Source organism: Syzygium oleosum, unplaced genomic scaffold, assembly GCF_021117445.2.
Source record: "Syzygium oleosum isolate NSW1041296 unplaced genomic scaffold, Sole_v2.1 Sole_v2.03, whole genome shotgun sequence".
Classification (NCBI taxonomy): Eukaryota; Viridiplantae; Streptophyta; class Magnoliopsida; order Myrtales; family Myrtaceae; genus Syzygium; species Syzygium oleosum.
Genome location: NW_026607487.1, coordinates 12,690,652 through 12,714,789, shown reverse-complemented (window position 1 = coordinate 12,714,789; position 24,138 = coordinate 12,690,652). Strand labels below are relative to the sequence as shown.

At 43.1% G+C, this 24,138-nt stretch overlaps 3 protein-coding genes across 6 annotated transcripts; 1 reads left to right on the top strand and 2 right to left on the bottom strand.

Moving 5' to 3' along the window:
• The first annotated feature begins 1,971 nt into the window (after positions 1-1,971).
• Positions 1,972-8,218, top strand: LOC115670847 (protein OBERON 3). Of its 4 annotated transcripts, none has more exons than XM_056309716.1 (3): positions 1,972-4,297; positions 6,237-6,771; positions 7,728-8,218. In XM_056309716.1, exons 1-3 carry the CDS (start codon positions 2,440-2,442, stop codon positions 7,876-7,878), a joined length of 2,544 nt encoding a protein of 847 aa, XP_056165691.1. In that variant the 5' UTR covers positions 1,972-2,439; the 3' UTR covers positions 7,879-8,218. The 4 variants fall into 4 exon arrangements, with proteins under 4 accessions (XP_056165691.1, XP_056165693.1, XP_056165692.1 ...); XM_056309718.1 differs by having other exon boundaries at positions 1,973-4,297; positions 7,748-8,218; XM_056309717.1 differs by having other exon boundaries at positions 1,973-4,297; positions 7,742-8,218.
• A 282-nt stretch (positions 8,219-8,500) lies between these two features.
• LOC130137739 (probable transmembrane ascorbate ferrireductase 3) lies at positions 8,501-9,319 on the bottom strand. The gene is made up of 2 exons (XM_056309719.1): positions 9,063-9,319; positions 8,501-8,926 (listed from the first exon to the last, which is right to left on the bottom strand). Exons 1-2 carry the CDS (start codon positions 9,258-9,260, stop codon positions 8,855-8,857), a joined length of 270 nt encoding a protein of 89 aa, XP_056165694.1. The 5' UTR covers positions 9,261-9,319; the 3' UTR covers positions 8,501-8,854.
• An 11,916-nt stretch (positions 9,320-21,235) lies between these two features.
• LOC115670849 (probable transmembrane ascorbate ferrireductase 3) lies at positions 21,236-22,833 on the bottom strand. Its single transcript, XM_030592216.2, has 4 exons — positions 22,562-22,833; positions 22,425-22,473; positions 21,781-21,980; positions 21,236-21,644 (listed from the first exon to the last, which is right to left on the bottom strand). The coding sequence occupies exons 1-4, from the start codon at positions 22,718-22,720 to the stop codon at positions 21,384-21,386; spliced, it is 669 nt and encodes a 222-aa protein (XP_030448076.2). The 5' UTR covers positions 22,721-22,833; the 3' UTR covers positions 21,236-21,383.
• Between the last annotated feature and the right edge of the window lie 1,305 nt (positions 22,834-24,138).

The following is a 24,138-nucleotide window of genomic DNA, read 5'->3' as shown; positions in this document are numbered from 1 at the left end:
GTCGGCCCGTGACAAATGGTATCAAAACTAGGTTCCCTCCAGTATGTGAGTTGAGTCGGAGAAAACTTGTGGTCTACCCCGGTCCTATGAGGGCGGAGAGTGAATTGCCTCGAACAAAGTGTGCTCGAACAAAGTGTGACTCTCGACCAGCTTCTAGGATGGCAATGAGGGCATGGGAAAGAATCGATTCTTTTTGAATGGGGAAACATTCCTAGATCAATTTGGCGAATTTCAATATGGGTTTGCTACCACATTATCAACAAGGAAAGAAACCTCCATTGGTTTACTGAGATCATGAGAAATCGAGTAGGCAAAGGATGGTGCAGCCAAAAAGTGCAGGTGGCGGAAAATACGACACTTGTTAGGGAAAGCACAAGTGACCGAAAGTACTGAACGACTTTGATTGAGAGCTACCAGTGAAGTGGCATGTTATGTTGGGCGAGTGTTGCCATTTGATGTATGATCCAAAGTGCCGCATCAATGGTTGAAGACTATTCAATGTGTGATCCAGAATGGCACATCAATAGTTGAAGAACGCAGGGAAGCGATAGAACAGCCCGCAACAAGGTTGTTGTGGAATTGAGTGGGGAAGAATGTCACGGATCATGATTATCCTGTACGCTTGTACCTTTGTGAGTGGAGCTTGGGGTTATCAAGGGAAGAGTGAGTGATGCAGAATGGATAAATATAATTGGTTTGTGAGAGTGATATTAAGACGGTTGGTACTAGTAATTCTATGATAGAACGATTATATCTCTACGGAACCCTAAAGGTGGGGTTCGCCTTTTGTGCACTGCCTTGGTGTGAACAACCTACCAGGTGCATCATGGATTATTCAACGGTCAAGAAATTGTCGACCCGTGACATCATCTCATGAGCCATTAATGCTCGTCGGTAGGAGCTAGAAGTCACAATATTTTTACCCATAATTAGGAAAGAAAAATCGATTTTCATTTTCAAAGCATCCACTCGTGCAAATAGAAAGAAAGGCCAATGTCTTGAAAATTAAACAGATTTCTTATTTAGTTACTTAACTAGCACGTTTGTCCACGGAATCTTGTAAATACTAGAACAAAATGTACGATGTACTTATCTGGGAAAAGTACCAAAAAAATTCTAAACCTAATCATTAATACTAAGTTAGTCCTAAACATTTCAATTAGGCTAATTTAGTTTCAAAGCTTTTCACATATGTATCAATTTAGTCTGTTTACCCAATTTAGGCCGGAAATCGCTGACATGAATATTTTTAATAATATTTTGAATAATATGAATATTTTGTTATGTTTTTTCTTTTCATATAATTTTTTTCTTTTTTCCCCTTCATTTTGGCTGGCGAGGGCTTGCTTGCCCATAGCCGGTGAGGCCTCGAAGGCCTTGGGTGAGGGCCAGCGAAAAATTGAAGGAAAAAAAAAGAAAGAAAAAAGGAAAAAATAATAAGAAAAGAAAAGAAAAATTCAAAAGAAATATTGAACTATTTTTAAAAAAAAATATCCACGTCATCGTCGGCCGTCCTACGTGGCACGATCGGTGTCCACGTCAGCGATTCCGGCCTAAATTGGCCAGATGGACTGACCCGATACCAATGTGGAAATGTTCAGGACTAAATTGGCCTGATTAAAATGTTCATGATCGAATCGGTACCGACGCAACAAGTACATGAACTTTTTTGGTACTTCTCTCTACTCATTTCGATTACATCGGATTCTTTCATCATCCTTAGAATTTACCTAACTAGGCCGTCCCGTTGCAGTTAAAAAAAAGAAAAGCAAGTGGCATGCACACGCTTCCTCAGTCAAAACAGAGTGCGTGAGATCTTTTGCTCGAGCTTCTCGTGGAAACCTCCGACCGTCGGGCTCGTTGCTTCCTCCGACCGTTACCGCGTTGTCGCGCGGCGGAGTTTGACCAGAAGAAATTCCAGAGTTTTTTCCCCCGACATGCAGAACTCTCAACGAACGATGGATGGATGGATGGATGGAACCCGTGAGCAATGGCTTCAATGAAGCCAAGGACATTCCCTTCAATTTTCCTTCTTTCTTTCTTTATCTTTTTCTTTGTGTACCTTCGCCTGCAACCCTATAATAAACAAAAGCTCCTTCCATGAAGGAGCAGCCATGGGACCACCGCCACCACCGTCGTAATTCCGCGCCCCCGCGAGGGTCATTACCGTAATCTGGGAGGCGATGCAAAGAGGAGAAAAGGCGAGCGAGCATGGTTTCGCGTTGATTGAAACCGGGGAAAAAGGGGAGAGAAATACAGCCGTTGCGGTGCGGTGGAGTGCGAGGAAGAGAATCTGGAACCCCCGCAGCAAATGATCTGAGCCGACAAGCCTCCGATTTTGCTTCCGGTTTTCCGAATTGGCCCCCCCTCCCTCCGTCTCTCTCTCTCTCTCTCTCTCGTCCTGGTACGTTCCCTCTGGCTCTGCTCGTTTCCGAGGCCATGTTTGGAGAGAAAGATCTCTCTAACGGTGGTCACAGCAGCGGCTACACCGCCGCCCAGCAGATCGCCTTTGGGCAGAGCAAGGAAAACCCAGATACGAAAATGGGCTCTCGAGAAGAGGGGATGGATCTTTTCAAGAGCTCGAAGGTGGGTCTTGATGGGTTCCAATCGAGGAACTCTAGGACCGGCAATTCGGGCTCGCAGCAGGAGCTGACCTTCAGCTACATGTGCGACAATTCCAAGTTGGGTTTTCTCGGGAAGGACGTTCCCCGCGAGATTTCGCCGGAAAAGGCGAGCTACAAGGGGAAGGAGATCGCGTCGGGCTCTGAGAATCCGAGCAAGGACGGTGGGGATGGTGATAATTGCGTGGAGAGGGATTTCATGAACTTGAGCGGTGGTGGAAGCAGCAGGTGGAATTTCTCCAAGAGGGAGGCCGAGGAGGAGATTGAGAGGGAAAACAGGGACAAGAAGACGAAGCTCGAGACTCTCAACCTCTCTCTGGCTTTGCCCGACGTGTCTCTCTCCCTCACTGCTTCCAACGCCTTGCAGAATGCTGACCCTCCTCCTGCTCAGCCGAAACCCACCAGGTCCACCAACACGAACACCACTTACTACTCCAACGATTTCACCGCCCCGTCGATGTCCTACTCGTACTCGCACCCTTTTTCGCACAACCCCAGCTGCTCGCTCACCCGTAATTCGACGGAGAACTACGACTGCTCTGTTGGTAGAGATGACCAGATATGGTATGGAGGGGAGGGGACGAACGGGTCGGTACATAGTCGGTTTAAGCCTCTCGGTGATGGGAGTGTTGCTTTGTCTAATCCTGGAGGGGGAGGTAATTTCGTGATGCAGGGGGCTTCGAACAGCTTCTATAGGCCTACTAATTCCGACAACCACTCTTTTTTCCCATCCGAATTGCCGGCTCGACCAAGGAAAGATACGGTTTCCGGCGATTTGAGAGGGAGGAATTCAGATCATTTGAGAGATCTGGAATGTATGATAGGGGATAGAGCACGGAAGCTCTCGAGGCCGGAGAAGATAATACGCGAAATTGTATTGGACTCTATTCCCATTATGGCTCAGACTGTGCAGGAGTTATCTGAAGAAGTGTTGGAATCCACGAAGGAGTACTTGAGAACCTTGGTCGCTGCACCTGAGAGGGTAGAAGAATTAGCTGGCCTGCAGAAACGGCTGGACAAAAGGTCTGACCTTACCAAGGAGACCCTCTCTAAGTGCAACAAAGATCAGTTGGAAATTTTGGTTGCAGTGAGGACAGGGCTCGGAAGCTTTTTATCTGGAAAGAATAGGCTTCCCGCTGGTGAATTGGTGGATATATTCTTGTTTCTGAGGTGTAAAAATGTGAACTGTAAGAGCTTCTTGCCTGTTGAGGATTGTGAATGCAAGATATGCTCAAGCAATAAGGGCTTTTGCAGTTCTTGTATGTGTCCCATTTGTCTTAAGTTTGATTGTGCTAGTAATACTTGCAGTTGGGTGGGGTGTGATGTGTGTTCTCATTGGTGTCATGCTGATTGTGGCATTCGGAGAAATCTGATCAGGCCAGGTCCGAGCTTGAAAGGACCCTCGGGGACTACCGAGATGCAGTTTCACTGCATTGGCTGTGATCATGCTTCAGAAATGTATGGTTTTGTCAAGGACGTATTTTCCTTCTGTGCGAAGGATTGGGGTCTAGAAACTCTGATGAAAGAGCTTGATTGTGTGAGGAAGATTTTCAGGAATAGCGAAGACCGTAAGGGCAAGAAGCTGCATGAGAAGGCGGAGGAGTTGCTTTTGGCGCTTGAAAGCAAAGCAGTTTTACCTTCCGATGCCTGCAATATACTTAAGGAGTCCTTTACATGTAAGCTTCAACTTTCCACTTCTTTCCTCTTTTTGCCCCAGAACTTTTTGCTCTTCTAGTTCGTTTGTCTGTGATCACAGGACCTGCTTGTGTACTGTTCTTGGCATTTGTGAGATTTAATCGTGTAGGCTTACTAATAGATTTTAGAGTTACATGCCATGAACTGTATGTGGTGGCTGAGTTTTGTCTGGCAGATTTCAATGCCAAAGGTGAAAAACATTGTTGTTTGTCATCCTTACCTTTTTCAGTGGAATAATTGGTGGAAAATAGAAATTCTTTTGGCAATCTAAGATTGGCCTGGGAGAAACTTATATTCTGATGAGAGGTACGTGATAAGAGCTGTTGCGCTGAAAATAATGGTGGACGTGCATTCGGAACATTTCACTTGTGATGAATGGAAGACCAAGGTAGTTATATATGCTTTCGAAGCAACGGGTGACTAAACCTGGATATCCAATACCCCATGCTTATTATGTGCCTCCCATGAAACAGTTAAATTGCTTAAAGAGTCAGTTGGATCAAATTAGTGATATCCTTTTACATTTCTGGAAACTGGAAAATATTATAAGGTTTAGCTAGGTATTGCAAGAGCTGGATTTGTGATTCTATCCTTGGTAATGGATTTTAGCCGATTTGGCCTCATCAAGACAACATAGGGAGCCGCTAAAATCTTCTCTTAGAATCTGAAAGTAGTTACAGAATGATATCTTTGTTCACACCTCAGAAATTGGCTGAGTGAAAAGCCAAGGAAGGAGCACTTTGTATCAAGTCAACATATATTGGAGGAAGACACCCAGATTAAGTGAATGAATCCGCAAACATGCTCTTTGCACGTAGACACTTCTACCACATAGTTGACCAAATAGATTGACTAGGCAAGACTCTTCTCACACTGAATAAGCTCCTTCGCCCATAGTGTGTAGCCATAGGATAGAATTTACTCGGACTGATTTGAGATTTCAAACTTCTGAGGCATCTTGCTTCTTATGTTGATTTTCTTGTCTCTGAAATAACAATTTATTAATTGTGTCCACTTTCCAGTTAGTTGGGTAGCTCTTGCTACGTATTTTCCCGGTATATCTCCAGGATAAGAGGGAAGAGAGAATTTTTGCTTGTTGCCAAGTTTGTATTGTTTGTTTTAGAAAGTTTAGTGAAGTTGGAAGAAACTGAGTGCCTCGTTTGTTTGCCATAGTTAAAATCTTGGACTCCTTCTGCATGAGCACGGTGCGTCAAGATTACGGCCATTGTTGGAATTCATATAACGTGCACTCTCTTAGTGATATTGGGATGCAGTCAGAAAAGCTATCCTGAGTTCTTGGGGTACACCTACAACAGATGCAAGCCACTCACACATGCAATACCCTTTTTTTAATGATTCTTTCTGTACCTTATATACTAAACCCAACACCATGTCAGCATGGGAAAAGTAAGGTTCTTCGCATTTTGTTGTGAGGTAAATTCTTAATGGCACGGTGCATCTTAAGCGAAGATTGTTAGAAAGTCCAACCCAAAACCTTAAGCTATTAGGTGGAGGGAGACCATATGAATATAAAGAGCATTTAGGACACGTTGTTAATTGATGTGGGATAATACTTCAACACCCCCACTCACGTGTTATTACCACGTACATTCGCGAAAGGAATAGCATTGGCTCTGATACCATATTAGAAAGTCCAACCCAAAAGCTTAAGCTATTAGATGGAGGGAGACCACATGAATATAAAGAGCATTTAGGACCCGTTGTCAATCGATGTGGGATAATACTTCAACAAGGACTAATTTCTTTGCATTGGAAGTTTTCTTTTTGATAATTGATTCCTACTTCCTTGTTTGTCCATTTCGCATTCACAAATTTAAATTCTTGTACTTTCGCATGGTCTGATTCTTTTCTTTTCTTTTCTTTTTTCTAATGGTAATATCTGATTGATGCATCTATTAGACATAGATGGGATTTCAGATTTTTCTGCGCCTAGTGCATTTGCGAAGCTGCAGAGAGAAAGTGCCCGAAGAGACCCGGCCTTTCGCCTGCAATCCACCTACATGAGGCCTTTAGCTCCCAGTGAGACGCCAAGCAATTCGCTCAAGGAGCTAAAACCATCCTTGACGAGCGAATTGACAGCCGAGGATGAGTTGAGAAGTCTATTGAGAAAAGACTCGTTCGACAGCTTGGAGAGTGTAATACGGATCAAAGAAGCAGAAGCGCAAATGTTCCAAAGCAAGGCGGACGACGCGAGGAGCGAGGCGGAAGGGTACAAACAGATGATCCAGATGAGGATGGAGAAGCTTGAGGAAGAGTATGCGCAGAAGCTGGCGAAGCTGTGCCTGCAAGAAACCGAGGAACGACGGAAGAAGAAATTGGAGGAGTTGAAGTTTCTGGAGAATTCGCACTGCGATTACCAGAAAATGAAGATGAGGATGCAAGCTGAGATTGCTGGCTTGTTGGAGAGAATGGAGGCTACAAAGAAACAGCTCGTGTAATTTTTTCTGGGCCTTCTTTTTTCCCCCTTTTTTCCGAATTATTTTTACTAATTCTCTCCTTTCATAGGTATCTAAACAAGTTATTTTATCAGTCTTGTATGTGCATCTGTTTTTAGGGGATGATTGGGCTGTTCAAAGTTTCGATGCAAAAATCAAGTTGGTTTTTGCCTGAAAATGCTATCAGCTGTCCTGTTTTTTTCTTCTCACGCAAACAAGTGTCTTAAAAGTACTATTGGTTAATTAAAGTTTCTAGTAAATACTAATTACATAAATAACAAAAAGAAAAGAAGACCCTTTTTTTCCCACTTCTTGGAACCTCAACAAGTTTTTCAATATAATCTTTAGAAAAGTACATTAGACAGTTCAAATATTTCGTACTTTTCGATCGCTCATTTAAGGTCCTCAACTTTCAAATTTCGTTCATTTAAGTTACTTTGGCGACTTGGATCGCCGATGGAGAGAAAGAAATGCGGTTATTCATGATGGTGTTCCTCCAAGTAGTTTACAGAGTCTAGAATGGAATTCTCTTTGCAATGGTGAGGGTGGATGAAGATGGCCGTATCAGTTCAAGGGCAAAGCTCTGAGTCGTCCACCAAGAAGTACTCTGGGTTTATATTGGTCTTTGCTCTTCTGAGCCAATAAAGGTAACTAAAATCACGAGGAAACAATTCATTTTCTCCGAAGAAGGAACAGGGGAATCATATTCTGTCGTTTTCTGGTGTCGAAATAAAATAAGGCGAGCACTGAATACAGCCACAGACATTATGGAAAAACAGAACCATGAAAGGGTCAAAGGTTGTGCGCAAAGAATAATTTGCCTAACATTGTTTTTGCGATGGATTCGAATCTTCCTTTGACATTTGCGTCCATATTGCATCATTAGATGTAGATCGTAAAGATTGTTTATTGCGACAACGACACTGTGGATTACTATTTAAATGTCATCTTACAGGGTGTTGATGGCAGGCACAGGAAAGTCGCATTACAGATTTGAGATGATCTGGACAACAAGACAAACCCAGAAAAGAAAGGGGGGGGGGGGGGAGGTTCTCTCAAAGATATTCGGGGAAGCTAGAACGAATGCAAAGTGCAAAATATATTGAATAGTGGCCAAAAGCAGGATGCAGAAATTCAACGGCAGATTCGCCTGTGTAAGTGTGCTCCTTTGTCTTTTCTTTTATATCCTCCTATCAAGTCTGAACTAACAACATGAAATATCTCAAAGCCTGTTTGGTTTTTGCTTCAAGGAATTAGCTGCTTGGATGTTTAATTTTAATGAGCTTGGTAATCCAAATTCATGATGGTCACAAGTTCATTTTTCTCCCACAACTTTGGTCACCCCAAGTTTGCAGTGAAATGATAGTTGTTAGCGTATACGCGGATTATTATCAAATTCACTGTTGATGTGAAAAAAACGATTTATACTATCGTGAATCATGATTATTATCATTGGATGGGTGATGTGTGTATTTAAATAGTGCAACTTGATTCTTTGTCACTCGTCTAATGGCGACCCACTTAATGCACATCGTCTATATAAAATGGCAATCCTTTACTATAAGTCGAAAAATTGCGGTCTCGCTAAATTTTATCCTAAGGCATCCAACTGTGCAACTGCATGCCCAGTATCTTTTCCATTTAAATCCCAGTTTAATCCTGATGCTAATGTGACAGAGAGAGAGACCAAGTGATCGTACCTGAAAAAAGCAGCTGGGTCTTGAAATAGAAACCGAAATAACCAATAAATTATGATAAGAGACACTAGTACATCAATCAGTAATTAATTAAATCACGCTTTCAACAGTGGGGAAACAAAAAGCAAATGATTCAAGAAAAAGAAGGTGCATATATATGTATAGAGCACTCGAATCGTACATCGGCACAAGAATCATACGAAACGAGTGAGAGAGAGACGGAGAGATCGATGAAGACTCCGAAGAGGAGGATGAAGATGACGGTGAAATTGAGGAAGCGCGCTTCTCTCTTGTGCTCGAGTTTTAAGAAAGTAGCTTTCTGCATCAACCCGGTCAAGGCCGAGCATATCGCCATGAACAGGATGACTCTCCCTCCATTTATGTGTCACGGCATAATTCTCATTTTGGTCGACGTCGATGCGCCTCCGATCATGTAGGTGAAGAAACCAAATAGCCACTGTACATACAAATAGAGTCATGTTCGCATATCGTGTTAATAACAGTGATATTAGGCCGCGAGGCGCTGATATATAGTCTCCTGCAGGAGTTTGTGATACCGTGTGAATCATCGGGGTGTGTCGCCGATCGCTCACCTGAAATCCGAACAAGGAGATGGTGCCGATGCCGATCCATGAGTGGAGGCTGTTCATGTCTTCGACTTGCTGCATGTTGTGGTACTTGAAAACCGCGCAAATGCCTACGACTCCAAGGACAAACGCGATGAGATGGAGCAACATGTGCATGAACTTCTGAACATCCCTCGTCCCGACTACTGTCTTATTCGCCATCATCTCTGCTTTCACGAAGCCCCGCGAAAAGAATCAAATGAAAACGGGAACTTGAGCTTCGCGGATTGCGACAAGCCGATTTCGCTTTTCATAGGTATATATGTTATATTTCGTCGGTCCGCCCATAATGTGTGTGTCCAAGGGACACCATTTGCTCTAATAAGAAGTGCGTCTGAGAGACACCTTTTGAAGAGGTGCGAGGAGAGTTTCTTAATGGAAGTTAAGATAACTTCTTCGGGAAATGAACAACATACAATAGAAATTCAGAACTTTCTCTCTCTCGACACATTAGGATTCCGTATCTACTTTGAGAAGACAATCGGCATTAACGCTGTGGAACAAGAATACTTTCCTTGTGATTGTATTCGGACCAACGTGTAGTAGATTCGTTCATCATTTGCTGGTGATTTAACGTACGATCCTGGAAATTGTGTTTGGAGTGCATCGAACAGGTTAGTCGATTCTCCCGACACTCGCTTCCAACATTGGTATCAGAGCTTCGGTTATGATCTCTGCCTTGTTTTTCCTGTTGATTTTTTCCGCTTGCTGTTTGATATAGAGATCATGATGATGAACTTCATACTGCCTGCATGTTCATTGCTCGGGAATTGCAAGATGAATCGACGAACATGAATTCAAACGAAGAACGGGTTTGAACGTTACGGGCGACCGTTCTGCTCGGATGATTTTCGAAAAATTATTTACGGTGGAAATTATTTTTTATTGTATATAATTGAAGAACTCGTCGAGACGAGCCGAACGGTGGGTCGAGCGCCGCCGGAAACCACTGGACGCGCCGCCACGCGCGGCCAGAATCCGTGGCGCGTGGCTCCCACGCGCCCAAAGCGCTGGCACTGCCAGCGCGTGAAGGCCACGCGCACGTCGCCAACCGGCGCTTGCTGACGTCATCAATGACGTCATTGATGATGTCATCTTGTCGGCCGGCGACCTGACCCAACCGGCGACCGACCCGACCCGGAAGGTGACCCGACCCGGAAGGTGACCCGACCACGACCCCGACCCGGACGGTGACCAGACCCGGCGACCCGATCCGTGACCGGTCAACGGTCAACCGGTCGGACCGGTCAACGGTCGAACCGGTTGGACCGGTCGGACCGGCTTAGAAGACCGTATAGAGCAAGCGCGTGCGCCACACGCGCCTCGCACTTAGGCGGCGCGTGTGGGCGCGTGGTAGGTCCGATCGGGCTGTGGTTGGTACCGTTGTGTTCGTAATGAAATTCTCTACATTGTGATATATTTATTTTATGTATTTGAAGCTTTTAAAGGTATGAAAATGCATACGGAACCCTAAATACGTGTATTTTTGGGGTATTATTGCATTTTTACTTGTATTTCCCTATAGTTTTGGAAATACAGAAGCTGGCTAACATGTAAATGACCACATAAATATTATGTAGAGCATGATTCATTGATGGCATGTTTATATGGTTTGACGTGCTTGCAATTTCCTAATTTTGAGCGTATTAAAACAATGGCTGAAGATCCTTACGTCATGAATTCTGCTGTTGATTAATATCTGTTGCATGAATGTTCTATTTGTTGATTTACATCATGCCATGCTATATGATTGCTAGAAAGGATGTGATCATTGTTTTAGATATTTTTTTGTGAATTATCTAGTCTAGTGGGAGTTCGTAGGTTGGTAGAATTAGAAGAAATTCTCACCTAGAACTTAAAATTTGCACAAATTAATCAAGTTAATGATAGTAGAACAATCGTACGCCGAAGCTGATTGGGAACGTCGTGAACTTTCGTTTTGGTGTCTTTTGTTGAATTATCATTAATTTAGTTTGTCTTTGCTGCAAATTAAAATATGTGTGTTTATGTAGAAAATGTGCTAGTATTGATTCTGCGTTTATTATGTCAATGTGTAGTAGACAGTGATTATGGCTTCGGCATCCAAGACCATTGTGGCTGACCTCAATAAGGGTGAGAAGCTAAACAGTGACAATTATGATATTTGGCATCGAAAAGTTCAATATATCCTTGAGGAACAAGAGGTTTTGGAAACCCTCAACCACATCATGGATGAACCTGAGCATGGAACTTTTGCTCAACACAAAAGAGATCAAGAAGCTTTTCAAGCTTGGAAAAAAAAAATAGCATTGCTCGCATCACGTTGCTGAGCTGTATGCAAGATGATCTCATGTGTGAGTTTGAAAGTTATGACAAAGCTCAAGCAATGTGGGTTGCATTGAAAGATAAGTTTGGGGGTACGTCTGCCACTAAGTTGAGGAGGCTCACCATCAAGTTTGACACGTACCGGAAGCGCCCAAATTTAACAATGAGGCAACATCTTCGGGAGATGTCAAACATGGTACGTGAGTTGAAGTCGGCAGGTCATTCCCTAACTGATGAACAGCAAGTTCAGGCTGTTATAAGGTCTCTTCCTGACAGCTGGGAACACATGAAAATCAATATGACGCACAATGAAAATATCGTCACTTTTGGTGATATTGCGCGTCATTTGGAATTAGAAGATGAGCGCCTAGAGGCTGCAAAATCCTCTACCCATGCTTATGTTGTTGAATCAGGTTCGCAGAAAGCTTCGGGCTTTAAGCGCAAGAGGAACCATAAATTCAACAACAAAGGAAAAGAGACTGATCAAGCACCCAAGAGAGCCAAGACCTTCCGACGCAAGAAGCGCGGTGGGAAGAAGGACAAGGCCAAGATGATGTGCTACAATTGTGGCAAACTGGGCCACTTCGCTCGTGAATGCACTGAGCCGAAAAAGGTACCACATTACTCCATTACTTTGAGTAATGCTTTTGTTTCTAGCACTATAATGCTTGCTGAATCTCATCCAATGTGGACTGTAGACTCAGGAGCAACAGACCACGTAGCTAGAGACCGAGGAGCATTTGTGGAGTATCGTCGGATACAGCCTGGAAGAAGATGGATATATGTTGGAAATAACTCAAGAGTTGAAGTGAAGGGTATCGGCACATGTAAATTAACATTTCATGGTGGTCAAAACCTATTCCTACATGATGTCTTCTATGCTCTAGATATTCGGCGAAACTTGATCTCTGTAGTTGTTCTTCTTAGCTTAGGTTATGTATTTAATTTTCATGGTGATTGTGTTGACATTTTGTTTGGAATAGTTTATTACGGTTCTGGTTATGTATTGAATGGTTTTATGGCGTTAGACATTGACTATGATGTGTACAAAGTTAATGTTGATGGTTGTTTTTCTTTAATTGCATCTTCTAGTAATGTGGAGATTGATGCAAGTACTTGGCATGCTAGGCTGGGTCACATTGGGTTACATAGAATGAAACGATTAGCTAGAGAAGGCCTTTTGGGGTCACTCGCTAATGTTGAACTATCCGTATGTGAACATTGTCTAGCGGAAAAAATAACTAGAAAACCATTTGGTAAAGGAACCAGAGCTAAACTTCCATTGCAACTTATACATTCTGATATTTGTGGTCCTTTAAATGTGAAGGCGAGGCATGGAGCCTCATATTTCATCACTTTTATAGATGACTTCACGCGTTTCGGTTATATTTTTCTGATCTCTCATAAGTCCGAAGCATTGGATTGCTTTAGGCGGTTTATAGCTTTGGTAGAGAATCAGTTGAACAACACAATAAAGGCATTGAGAACCGATCGCGGACGTGAGTATCTATCTGAGCAATTCAAGGCTCTTTGTGATGAAAAGGGAATTGTAAGACAATTGACTATTCCTGGTACTCCGCAACAAAATGGGGTTGCAGAGAGAAGGAATAGAACCCTATTGGAAATGGTTAGGTCTATGATAGCACAGGCAAATCTACCTGTCTCATATTGGGGAGATGCGTTATTGACTACTGCTTATATACTTAACCGTGTCCCCTCTAAGTCAGTCACTTCCACCCTTTATGAATTGTGGACTGGTAGGAAACCAGACTTAAGTTATCTACGACCTTGGGGGTGTGCAGCATATGTTCACGATTCTTCTCATAAATATGGCAAATTAGGCCCTAGAGGGAAGAAGTGTATCTTTATTAGATACTCTGAACACTCCAAAGGGTACGTGTTCATAGGTGAACAAGCTGATGGAAGTGTGACTGAAATGGAGTCACGAGATGTTACGTTCTTGGAGAACGATTTTCCTAGTAAAGGTGAGATCGATAAGGACTTCCAATTACATGAGATGGAAGATCCCGATAACACACCCACTAATGTTATTGAGAGAAATACAGATTTACCTCAACATACAAGACCTAGTGGGAGTGTTGCATCGCCTGACGAATTGAATTCACAAGAAGTTCAGTTGCGTAAAAGTAGTCGTAAAAGTATTCCCCGTCGTCGTTTTGAGATTGAAGGGAAAGCTTTTATGATTGCTCCACAAGACGATGCAGAGCCTAAGACAGTTCAAGAGGCTCTCTCATCCCCTGACAAGGAAGAATGGAAAAAAGCTTTGGAAGACGAAATGGAGTCTATGAGGACAAACCACGTCTGGGACTTGATTGATCTGCCACCCGATCGCAAGGCTATTGGAAACAAATGGATTTTCAAGATTAAGCGAAGGGCGGATGGATCCATTGAAAAGTATAAGGCTCGCCTTGTGGCAAAAGGCTATACTCAACAAGAGGGTGTAGACTATGAGGAAACTTTTTCATCAGTTGTAAGGTTTGCCTCCATACACCTTATCCTAGCCATTGTTGCACATTTGGACCTAGAATTACATCAAATGGATGTAAAGACAGCATTTCTCAATGGAGAACTAGATGAAGAAATCTATATGAAGCAACCGATAGGTTTCATTGCTGAAGGTCAAGAGCGTAAAGTTTGCAAACTTCATCGCTCAATTTATGGCCTTAAGCAATCGTCTAGACAGTGGTATTTTCGTTTTCATCGAGCCATAACTTCTTTTGGGTTCACGATGATCGAAGAGGATCACTGTGTGTATATCAAACGGTCCGAGGATAAATTTATGATTTTATCTCTTTATGTGGACGATATTCTGTTGGCTGGGAATGACAAGGGTTTGGTTATAACCATAAAAGAATGGTTGTCTTCTAATTTTGAAATGAAGAACATGGAAGATGCTACATATATATTGGGAGTTAAGATTGAAAGAGATCGATCAAAGAAACTCCTTGCTATGTCACAAGAGTCTTATATAATAAAGATTCTTGAACTCTTCAATATGCAGCACTGTAATCCCATTGATACCCCTGTCATGCAAGGCGAAGGCCTGAGTACTAAAATGTGTCCTAAGACTTCAGAAGAAAAGAAAGAAATGGTAACTGTTCCTTACGCTAGTACTGTCGGAAGTTTGATGTATGCTATGATGTGTACTCGAATACACATATATCGTTGAAAGGTATGTCACCAGGTAATGATTGGCTCACTCACACGAGCAATCACCTCAAACGCTATAGTAAGCGGGTTGAGATGAGACGATATGTACTATAAATGCTGGAAGAGCAGTTTAGTACATAAAACGATTTAATGTCGCCTTGATTGGAATCAAGATGAGGTCTGTTATTCGTATGTAATAAGACCGAACATGATAGTCCTATAATCATGTATGCCTGAAGGTAGCCGGATGCGAGTACTAAATTGGGCGCTGTGGAAAGCGAGCTGATATAGCACTCGGGCTAAACATGAGTACGTGAGAAGCACGTGACCATGTTTAGGCTAAGATCCGTATAGTGGATATGATTAATAAATGACATACGCTCTTATAGACAGAGAAATCCACTATAGCATGTAATTCATACTACATGTGCTTTATTCGACCAATAAGGGAGATGAGTACAATTATCCCTATTTACTCATCGTGTGAGTCCTTAAGGTAATTTATAATTTACCTTACTTTGTGCCCTATGTTACTTCTGACTATGTTTTCAAAATAGAAGATCAATGTTGCTACTTTAGCATGTTACCGGCGGTCATGAATAGATATGGCTTTATGGGATGTGTCTAGGAAAGCAGTTGTTTTGAAATGGAGAGGGACATGAGTGCGAAGGAAGACTATTGTTGTTTTACATCTATCACATGTGTTTACCGGTCGACCAATTATTTCGCCTTTGATGGCTTCGGAAATAATTGTAAATACATGCTGCTCTGGAGAATAGTCAAGTATAGCCTTTAAGGGATATGTATACTTGAACTGATGTAACAAAATATGTCTGGGCCACTGTGAGACATCAATTGTTTATTTATTTTTGGGGTTGTAGCCATTATGTTGTCCCTAATAGGTGCATAATTAGAGCTCCCAAGTGTAGGTGTACTCACTGGTCGCACGGCTTTCTTGCCAGTAAGAATTGTTTCTAAGGTAGATGAATGTTGAATGCCTTATGTTCTTGATAGAGCATCATTGTCGTGACCTAAAATTTCTCTCAGGCTAATGGATTATTAAGACTAAGCCTAACTCGGGCCCTCCCAAGCCCTACCAATTCGCAACTTAGAGTTTAAGTTTTTAACATGCAAAATTTTTTATGCTTGGAGTCGCCACTAATCAATTTATGGTAGGTTGATTAGAAACCTAAATAAAACATAGGGAGATATGTTTTATTCCTACGAACCAGAGATTCTAAGCCCGGGGACTTGATTACGCTAGATCCGGTCTAACGCCCTTTCGGTACCTTTTCTTTTCAAAAATGTTTTGGCGAGCGGTTTGGATCCATTTCAACTTAGTTACTAACATGTGAGGTGTTCATGCGAGTGCGCAAACCACCAATTTAACACCCAGAAAGCATTAAATAAATTGCAAGTTTGGAAGAATTACTTACCTGGAAGCAACGTAAGCATTTGCATTGTTAGCTAGAAAATCACATTGACACCTTAATATGATTTCTAATTAACAAGCAATTCACTCAATTTCTTTTTTTTTTTGGATTTTCACTTATTTAAATGAAATCTAGCCTATATGCAATGACATGCGAAAATGACATGCGATTAATGCAACCTAGCATGCAAACTATATGTCGTGCGACGACGTGACCTATTTCTGATGACAAGACGAATGATTATTTTTGGTATTTTCTCAATTTAAATTCGGAATAATAAAAATGCCTAAATTAACATGCAAACTATGATGACTTAATCTACCCTAGCATGATTTCTTTTTAGGATTTTTGTTAAAATTCGAAATAATGAATAACCTAAATAATCTATTAAGATTAGAATATTACTTAATTTAAACTAGGAAATAGATCATCTCAAGTCCTAATTTAAATTAAATAACTACTCTATCTTCTAGATACATTTAGGATTCCTAGACATGCAAAAACTCTAATTCAAATCTAATTAATATTTTTTTGAATTTTCTGTTTATTTGAAAAAGGAAAGCAATTGAATAAACAAGGATAGCAACCACATTCAAAACGTCCACGCGATCCGCCATATTTGTTTCAAACTCGGATTAGGCACAAAAATCAAACTATCGGTCATATCTATAGGGTTATAGATATCGACGGAAAGCCGATTATTCAAATTTGGAAAGCGGATAAAAATCGTTATCGTACCCAAGTGGTTATGGATAGGATAATAATTTTCCGTATCGCCGCGTATCGAACCTTAGGGATAAGGTCGGATAGTCGTCCAGATACGTTGCTAAATTAGGCAAAATTCCTAATTTTAAGTGTTTTCGAATATTGCGGATACCACAAAATTATCCTAAGATATCTAGCTATCCACGCAATATTCACGAAATATTCAAATATCCGAAAATTAAGAAACCAAATATTCTGGAAATATTGGATAACATTCTTACCTAATTTCGGGATATTTCCAAATTTGAACTCGCGAATCGGGATTGCGGATCGGGATGACCGACAATGGATCACAAGCAGCTCGTCTCGATGGTGGTTCACAGTCAAAGCTGGCCCGCAATGTGGACGCTCACGATGAGGGATGCTCACGGGAATCTCAGCACAGTTAGGCGCGGGGCTGCTACTTCCTGGCTTCGTCGTCTGAGGGAATTACAATAACTGGCAAGGAAATTTATGGGACTTCCCAGCAAGACCAAAGAAACCTGCAGACAACTCAAATTGGATCCAACGAATTCTGTTGACTTCGTTGGACCCACTGAGCAAGGAAGCAAGGCTAAGTAAACGTCAGAGGCATGATGGTGGCAGCCAAGATTCACTTTCGGGAAGGGTTGATGCTTTCCGAGAATTGCTAAGCTGATGGCCGCCTGGAACTCTTGGTCTAAGATTGGACTGGATCGTCAGACTTCGCTCGGAGGGACGTCTGGAACAGCAGCAAACGTCACGGCGGGGGCAAGCGATCAATGGCAGCAGACGCGGTGTAAGTCTGAGCACGGCAAGAGAGCGTCACAGGCAAAGAGCAGCGAGCAGGGCACGAGTGGCTCGAGTTGCAGGTTGAAGCGCCAAGCGAAACGCCAAGGAAGGAACAGCTTCTTCTCTCCTTTCTTCTTAATGATATCTCTCTATGTTTCTCGTGTGTGGTCAGACCAAAAAGAGTCCCCTAAAATCCTGACCTAATGATGTATATATAACACTAATCTAGGTCAATTAGATAGGCTCTTTAGTCCTAATGGGCTTAGGCTTGGGCTTAGGTTTAATTTAATTTAAATAGGCTGATTTAACTTGGGCTTTTATTTAATTAAGCATAATGGGCTGAATTAAACTCAAATTAAAATAACCGAGCCCGTTTGACTTGTAATTCCCGGCCCTTGCCTTCCGAGCGAGCCGAGTCTCGTTCGATGAAATTTTAAGCTCATTCGCCACTGCCAATCTGATGCAAAAAATGCAATTAAATTAAATGGACCTAAACTATATGTTTATGCAATTTAAATATTTTTGTTTATGGGTTAAAAATTTAATCCCTAATTTTCTATACAAATTACGACTAAATGATCGCTAAAATTTAGGTGTCAACAATCATCAAGCCCATCATGTGCGAGTGGGAGATGTTATATTTCGTCGGTCCGCCCATGATGTGTGTGTCCAAGGGACACCATTTGCTCTAATAAGAGGTGCGTCTGAGAGACACCTTTTGAAGAGGTGCGTCTGAGAGACACCTTTTGAAGAGGTGCGAGGAGAGTTTCTTAATGGAAGTTAAGATAACTTCTTCGGGAAATGAACAACATACAAGAGAAATTCAGAACTCTGTCTCTCTCTCGACACATTAGGATTCCGTATCTACTTTGAGAAGACAATCGGCATTAACGCTGTGGAACAAGAATACTTTCCTTGTGATTGTATTCGCACCAACGTGTAGTAGATTCGTTCATCATTTGCTGGTGATTTAACGTACGATCCTGGAAATTGTGTTTGGAGTGCATCGAACAGGTTAGTCGATTCTCCCGACACTCGCTTCCAACAATATATGAACCCGACACGGGCCGTAAAATATCTTTGCAATGTTCAATTGTGATGGGGGAAAAAAAGCCTCTCAAAAACTATGGATACGATGTTCTTGTAATCTTTCCATTTCTGTCATTGCAAGATGACCGAAGTGGATTCTGAGTGATTACATTGTCTTGAAATGACTATTGCTAATGACATTTGCTGGGAGAATGTAAGTTGACCGGACCAGTCTCTGTTGCAGAGGTGGACTTCTAGTTCTGGACGATAGGACTAGATTTGTGAACTATTTTTTGTAATAATAAAAAAAAGATGACCCAATTAGCTAGACTACGAGACTATTTGGCACAATTTTCCTGCCGTATTTTTAACCGTGAAAATGAGTACCGCGACTTTTATAAAGTGTTTGGCAAATACCATGCAGTCGCAACACCTCCAAAATTGCAGAAGGTTACATCAATTTTTAGGGAAGTTGCCCCACCTAGTTTTAAAATATGGGTACTGAGAATATATTCAAGTCGTCACGGCTAAACCAAATGAGTTTGTATGGGATGTGGGCAGGCATGAGTGCTTGCAATTGTCGAGCACAAATGACTAAGAATTTCTAGGAAAATTGTTGTGCGGAGAGTTGGACAAATTCAACAGAAAATAGGTATTGAATGAGAAATATCCCCCGATAAGTTGATTCTCGTTCCTTCCTTCCTTGACCCTCCCCCCCCCAGGATTAGAAAATAGGTATTGTTGTTGGCCTTGCCTGAGCTCGGGCCTCGCCAGATCCGACGAGCTGGGTGAGGCTCAAGCCTCTCCCAAGGTCGCTAGACGTCGGCGAGGCTCTGGCGACCTCGGGCGAGGCTCTGGCGATCTCGAGCCTCACCCAGCTCGCTAGATCTGGCAAGGCCCAAGCTCGCCCGACCGTCCTTGGGCGAGCTCGCCCGTGCCGGATTAGGCGAGCCGGAGCCTCGTCACAGGCCGGCGAGGCTTGACCTTGCCGGAATCTGGCGAGCTCGAGCTGGCCGGTCGCCTACCACGGAAAATTGAAAAAGGAAAACAAAAAGAAAAAAAGAAAAAAGAAAAAGAAAAATATTTTTAATGACTTTCGGGAAAATTTAAAAATATTTTCCAAAACTTTTTCAGATTTCAGCCGAATACTGAAAAATTGTGTCATTTTCCAGGAAAATGACTTCCGGAAAAACATTTTCCACGAACGTAACATTTTTCGCGAAACAATCGGAGCCTTAATGAGCTTGGTAATCCAAATTCATGGTGGTCATAAGTTCATTTTTCTCCCACCGCTTGGGTCACCCCAAGTTCGGGGTGAAACGATAGTTGTTAGCGGGGAAAATTACCAAAAAAGTCCTAAACCTTTTGCAATTGTGCTAATTCAGTCTTATACCTTTTTTTTTTTGCCATTTCAGTCCTAAACCTTTTACAATTGTGCCAATTCAGTCCATCCGGCCACTTTTGGCCGGCCGGAGCTGACGTGGACGCCGGTCGGCGCCGGCGGCTGACGTGGCATTATTTAAATATTTTCCCCCCTTTTTTTTTTCCTTCTTCCCCCTGGCTGGACGGACTAGGGGGAGGCTTGCCGGCGAGGTCACCTCGCCGGCCATGGCGAGGTAGACCTCGCCGGCCATGGGCGAGGCCGACCTCGCCCAGCCATGGCGAGGTCGAGCTCGCCAGCCATGGGTGACGGCGAGGCCTCGCCCAAATCTGGCGAGACCCTGCCGTCGCTGGGCGAGCTCGACCTCGCCCGGCCATGGCGAGGCCGAGCTCGCCGGCCATGGGTGAGGCCGAGCTCGCCGGCGACGGCGAGGCCTCGCCCGGACTCGGCGAGACCTCGCCGTCGCCTCGGTGAGGTCGAGCTCGCCGTGTGACGGCGAGGTCTCGCCAGATCCGGGCGAGGCCTCGCCGTCGCCGGGCGAGCTCGGCCTCGCCCATGGCTGGCGAGCTCGACCTCGCCATGGCCGGGCGAGGTCTCGCCAGATCTGGGCGAGGCCTCGCCGTTGCCCATTGCCGGCGAGGTTGACCTCGCCATGGCCGGGTGAGATCGACCTCGCTCATGGCCGGCGAGGTCGGCCTCGCCATGGCCGGCGAGGTGACCTCGCCGGCGAGCCTCCCCCTGGCCGGACCGGCCAGGGGGAAGAAGGAAAAAAAAAAAGGAAAAAAAATATTAAAATAATGCCATGTTAGCCGGCCGGCCAAAAGTGGCCGGATGGACTGAATTGGTACAATTGTAAAAGGTTTAAGAATGAAATGGCAAAAAAAAAGGTTTAGGACTGAATTGGCACAATTGCAAAAGGTTTAGGACTTTTTTGGTAATTTTCCCGTTGTTAGCGTATACGTGGATCATTATCAGATTCATTGTTGACGTAAAAAAAAACGATTTATATGATCGTAAATCATGATTATTATTTTTGGATGGATGATATGTGTATTTAAATAGTGCAACCATATTCTTTGTCACTCATCGAACCGCGACCCACTTAGTGTACATCGTCTATATAAAATGGCAATCCTTCACTACACGTCGAAAAATTGCGGTTTTCCTAAATTTTATCCAAAGGAAACCGACTGTGCAAGCGCATGAACAGTATCTTTCACATTTAAATCCCAGTTTAATCCTGATGCTAATGTGACAGAGAAAGAGACCAAGTAATTGTACCTGACAAAAGCAGCTGGGTCTTGAAATAGAAACCAAAATAACCAATAAATTATGATAAGAGACACTAGTACATCAATCAGTATTAATTAAATCACGCTTTCAACAGTGGAGAAACAAAAAGCAAATGATTCAAGAAAAAGAAGGTGCATATCGAATCGAACATTGGTACAAGAATCATACGTAATGAGCGAGAGAGACGGAGAGATCGACGAAGACTCCGAAGAGGAGGATGAAGACGGCGGTGAAATTGAGGAAGCGCGCTTCTCTCTCGTGCTCGAGTTTTAAGAAAGTAGCCTTCTGCATCAACCCGGTCAAGGCCGAGCATACCGCCATGAACAGGACGACTCTCCCTCCAGTTATGTGCCACGGCATAATTCTCTTTTTGGTCGACGTCGATGCGCCTCTGATCATGTAGGTGAAGAAACCAAATAGCCACTGTACATACAAATAGAGTCATGTTCGCATATCGTGTTAATAACAGTGACATTAGGCCGCGAGGCGCGGATATATAGTCTCCTGCAGGAGTTTGTGATACTGTGTGAATTATCGGGGTGTGTAACCGATCGCTCACCTGACATCCGAACAAGGAGATGGTGCCGATGCCGATCCATGAGTGGAGGCTGTTCATGTCCTCGACTTGCTGCATGTTGTGGTACTTGAAAACCGCGCAAATGCCTACGACTCCGAGGGCAAACGCGATGAGATGGAGCAACATGTGCATGAACTTCTGAACATCCCTCGTCGCGAATATTGTCTTGTACGCCATCATCGCTGCTTTCACGGAGCCCCGCAAAAAGAATCAAATGAAAACGGGAACTTGAGTTTCGTAGATTGCAGCAAGCGATTTCGCTTTTCGTAGGTATTTATGAACCGACACGGGTCGTAGAAAAATCTTTGAAATGTTCAATTGTGATGGGAAAAAGACCTCTCGAAAACTATGGATACGATGTTCTTGTAATCTTTCCATTTCTGTCATTAAAAGATGACCGAAGTGGACTCTTGAGTGATTACATTGTCTTGAAATGACTATTGCTAATGACATTTGCTAGAAGAATAGTAATGCTTAAGAAGTGCACGCACTTGCATTGCAAAACCAAAGACCAAATACTGGAAAATGCATTCTGTTTTTGTTCTTGTCAGTATGACTAACCGATAAGCGCAAATTAGAGCCCCTATAATCTAGGAAATGCATTGACATCACAAAAAACGTTGTACCTTCACCGCTGAAGAAAATAAACCCAAATACCATAAGGAATGGGTGAACCTGCCACAAGAAAAAAATAAAGAACAAAAGACTTTACAATTGTCGAATGCAAATTATAATAACAAGATCCCCAAGAATTAATTCATACATTGAAAACTCGGAACGCATCGCCGGAATAATAATCTATGCCCTCGCGATAGTGGAGCAACCAGACGAGCAAGAGAACGATGGAGACGACCCCACAGAAGTGTGCCACCACTGTTAAGCGAGAGGCCGAATCATAGTACTGAGGTCTGTCTGTGTACATCGCGGAACGTGATAAGCTAAAGACTCGGGAAGTTTTCGGCTCCTGTTGTTTGCAATCTCCCCCCTTTGTTTTCTTTTTTCACTGACGGATATTGGTATGATGTAATGCGCATGACTTCTTTATAGCAATATGAAGGAGGAAGAAGCTTGATCTTGGTTTTGCTTTGTTATGGGGATTGGTATACAATCGTGGGAAACTTTCGGCTTTGGTAAAGCACCCAAATGGGAACAAAAAGCTCTGTATCCGAATCAACAAAAACTAGTATAGTACTTCTCAGTTAGTACTATGTTTCGATGCCACAAGAAAGAACCAGATCCTCCAGTTCACTTCACGTCATCTTTTTGTTTCTCTGTCTTCTTTACGTGCCTGAACTGAGCCCACACTTAGCTTCCCGACTGTGCTTCGTTCCTTTGTGATTTAACAGAAGGGAAATGCACCTTCTGATCAATGAGGCACACATGATCAGTCCGATATCGAAATTAGACTAGCACCCTATTAGGTTCTGCTTCCTGAAATCATTAGGATAGGGTAAGCTCGGGTTTGGTTTCGGTTTAATTTATCGAGAAGCGTACGAACTTAGCTGCAGTTGACGGGTGTTGCGGTTTCGATCATTTGCCTGAAACTGATATAGCGTGAAAACTAAACATACTTGATGTAACTGTCAGCTCTCTCAATTTATGTTGAAGAAAGGCGGCAGCCATGATGAACTCGTGTTTGGACAGGGGTTCCGGGTGAGAAAGGCACGGCGGAATCAAGTTCTAATGTGCTAGATATTGGGCCTGGTATCAGCTTCAAACCTCCTCATTTCTAGTTAGGCTAATTGACCCAAGAACTTGAGGACCTGAACTGACACAGGTCATTGCTTGTGGCTTGTGGGTCTTGTTGATCGAGTGGGCTCTCTGTACTGTTGCGTGTGCCACCACAGAGGTTTCGAAGTCAAAATTCACAAGTTTTGACAGAAAATGCCCTTTAGGCATCTCTTACATATTTAGGGGAAGTTCCAGTTGATCAAGATAACCCTATAATTGATTTTGATTCAAAAGACTCCATGCACTTGACAAACGTGAACCAATTACCCCTATCGTTCTCAAAAGACTCCGCTTCATCTTCTTGGGAGGGGGAGAGAGAGAGAGAGATGAACAACGTGACGACGGCGGTGATGGTGGCAATGAGCGAGCGATTGTCATCAGTGAGGCGTGCCAACCGTGCTAACCCATTTGGTCATCAGTAGAGAGGAAAGAGAGAGATTTGGAAATTAAGGTACTAGGCATGCAGTGTTTTAAATGAGTGCGGTCAGAACAAGATGTCTTACAAGCCAGTTTTCACGGACAGGATGTCTTGCAATCCATGCATTGTAAGACGCCCCGTTCGCGGCATCTGCGAACCCATTTAGTCATCAAATAGATAGGAAAGGAGCT